The sequence below is a fragment of the Rhinopithecus bieti genome, unplaced genomic scaffold (assembly GCF_001698545.2).
Source record: "Rhinopithecus bieti isolate Rb0 unplaced genomic scaffold, ASM169854v2 scaffold_14839, whole genome shotgun sequence".
Lineage (NCBI taxonomy): Eukaryota > Metazoa > Chordata > Mammalia > Primates > Cercopithecidae > Rhinopithecus > Rhinopithecus bieti.
The window spans coordinates 3050784-3052063 of NW_016808133.1; the positions used below are offsets into that span (position 1 = coordinate 3050784).

The 1280-nt window shown below is 48.4% G+C and overlaps 1 protein-coding gene across 1 annotated transcript in view; it reads right to left on the reverse strand.

Moving 5' to 3' along the window:
• RHOU (ras homolog family member U) overlaps nt 1-513 on the reverse strand; it is an 11780-nt gene extending 11267 nt beyond the window's left edge. The window contains exons 1-2 of the mRNA XM_017885572.1: nt 499-513; nt 30-377 (exon numbers count right to left, since the gene is read on the reverse strand). Coding sequence (XP_017741061.1) covers nt 30-377; nt 499-513 — 363 coding nt within the window. The remainder of the gene's footprint in view (nt 1-29; nt 378-498) is intronic.
• Nucleotides 514-1280: the final 767 nt, after the last annotated feature.

The window sequence follows — 1280 nt, forward strand, 5'->3', positions numbered from 1 at the left end:
GGGCGGCTCGGTCCCCGCGCCAAGGCCACAGCGCCCCCAGCCTGCGCGCCGCGCGCCTGCACCCGCGCCCGAGGCGGCGCCGCGACCCGGCAGGCGGGGACTGCTAACACGGGCGCGGGAGGACCCGGAACAGGCGTCCTCCAGAGGACGCCTCGCACCCGGTCCGGGGAGCGGCGCCCGAAGGAGCCGGGCCACCCTCGACAGTCTCCTCCCCAGCTCTCGAGAGGGTGACCACCGCGCGACTGGCCCGGGCGGTTCCGCTTTCTGGCGCCCACACGAGCCGGGAAGCCTGAGCCGCCTCCTATTCCTCTCCGTGGAGCCCCTGGCCGGCAAGGGGTCCACCCAGGGGTGAAAATGAAGTGTCCTGGAGGCCTGTCCTGAGAATGAGATTGAATTAACAGACAGCTTTTTTCCTTAAGTCTTAACTGCAGCTGATCGTGTGATTTTTCTCATTTTGAAGCAAAAGGATGCCAACTCCATTGTGAATGCTCCTTTTACTTTCTCTTTCGGCATGCCGTGAACCTTATACATGTATGCTCCAGCAATTTTTTTATAGCCCCAATTCCTTCATTTACTTAAAGGTAATTCGGAGACAAAGTATTCCGTTTCCCTTTGATTCCTTTCTCTCTCTGCCTTCCTTCTACATGTGGTCAACAGTCCATTCAGAAAAAGGACTGCTCTTCTGAGCCGAATCAGAATACAAACAGTCCTGGGGGTGTACAGTGTGCTGTGAGAAGAGCCACATATTATTAATACACATATTGATGCTAGTGGTAGTAAAAATAACAATAATAAATACTGAGCTTTCATAATGTGTCAGATACTGTTATAGGCACTCTTCATGAATTAATTATTTTAATCTTAACATTACTTACAGCCACTTTACAGATGAGAACACCTGAGGCACAGAGATATTAAGTAACGTTTTGGGATTTCACAAGCTAGTAAGTGGCAGTGCGAGGATCCAAACCCAAACAGTCTAGCCCCAGAACCTGAGCTTCTAACTAAAATCCTGGAGGCAAAAATAAGAGTGTATGATAAACATAGTCTTGAACGTATAGCCATTGTCAGAATGCAGGTGATGGATTTATCAAGAAGTTAGAAGCTTGAATCCAGGACTCCTGACTTGCAAAGGACACTTTTACATTGCTGGGAGATCTAGCAATGTGCACACATGGTAATATGTTTCTGCAAATTTTGAAAACCAAAAGTATTTTAATCACCACCAGTTAAGTTTACTGTCTTTTTTAACTCTAACTTATCCTTATATTGAGTGATTT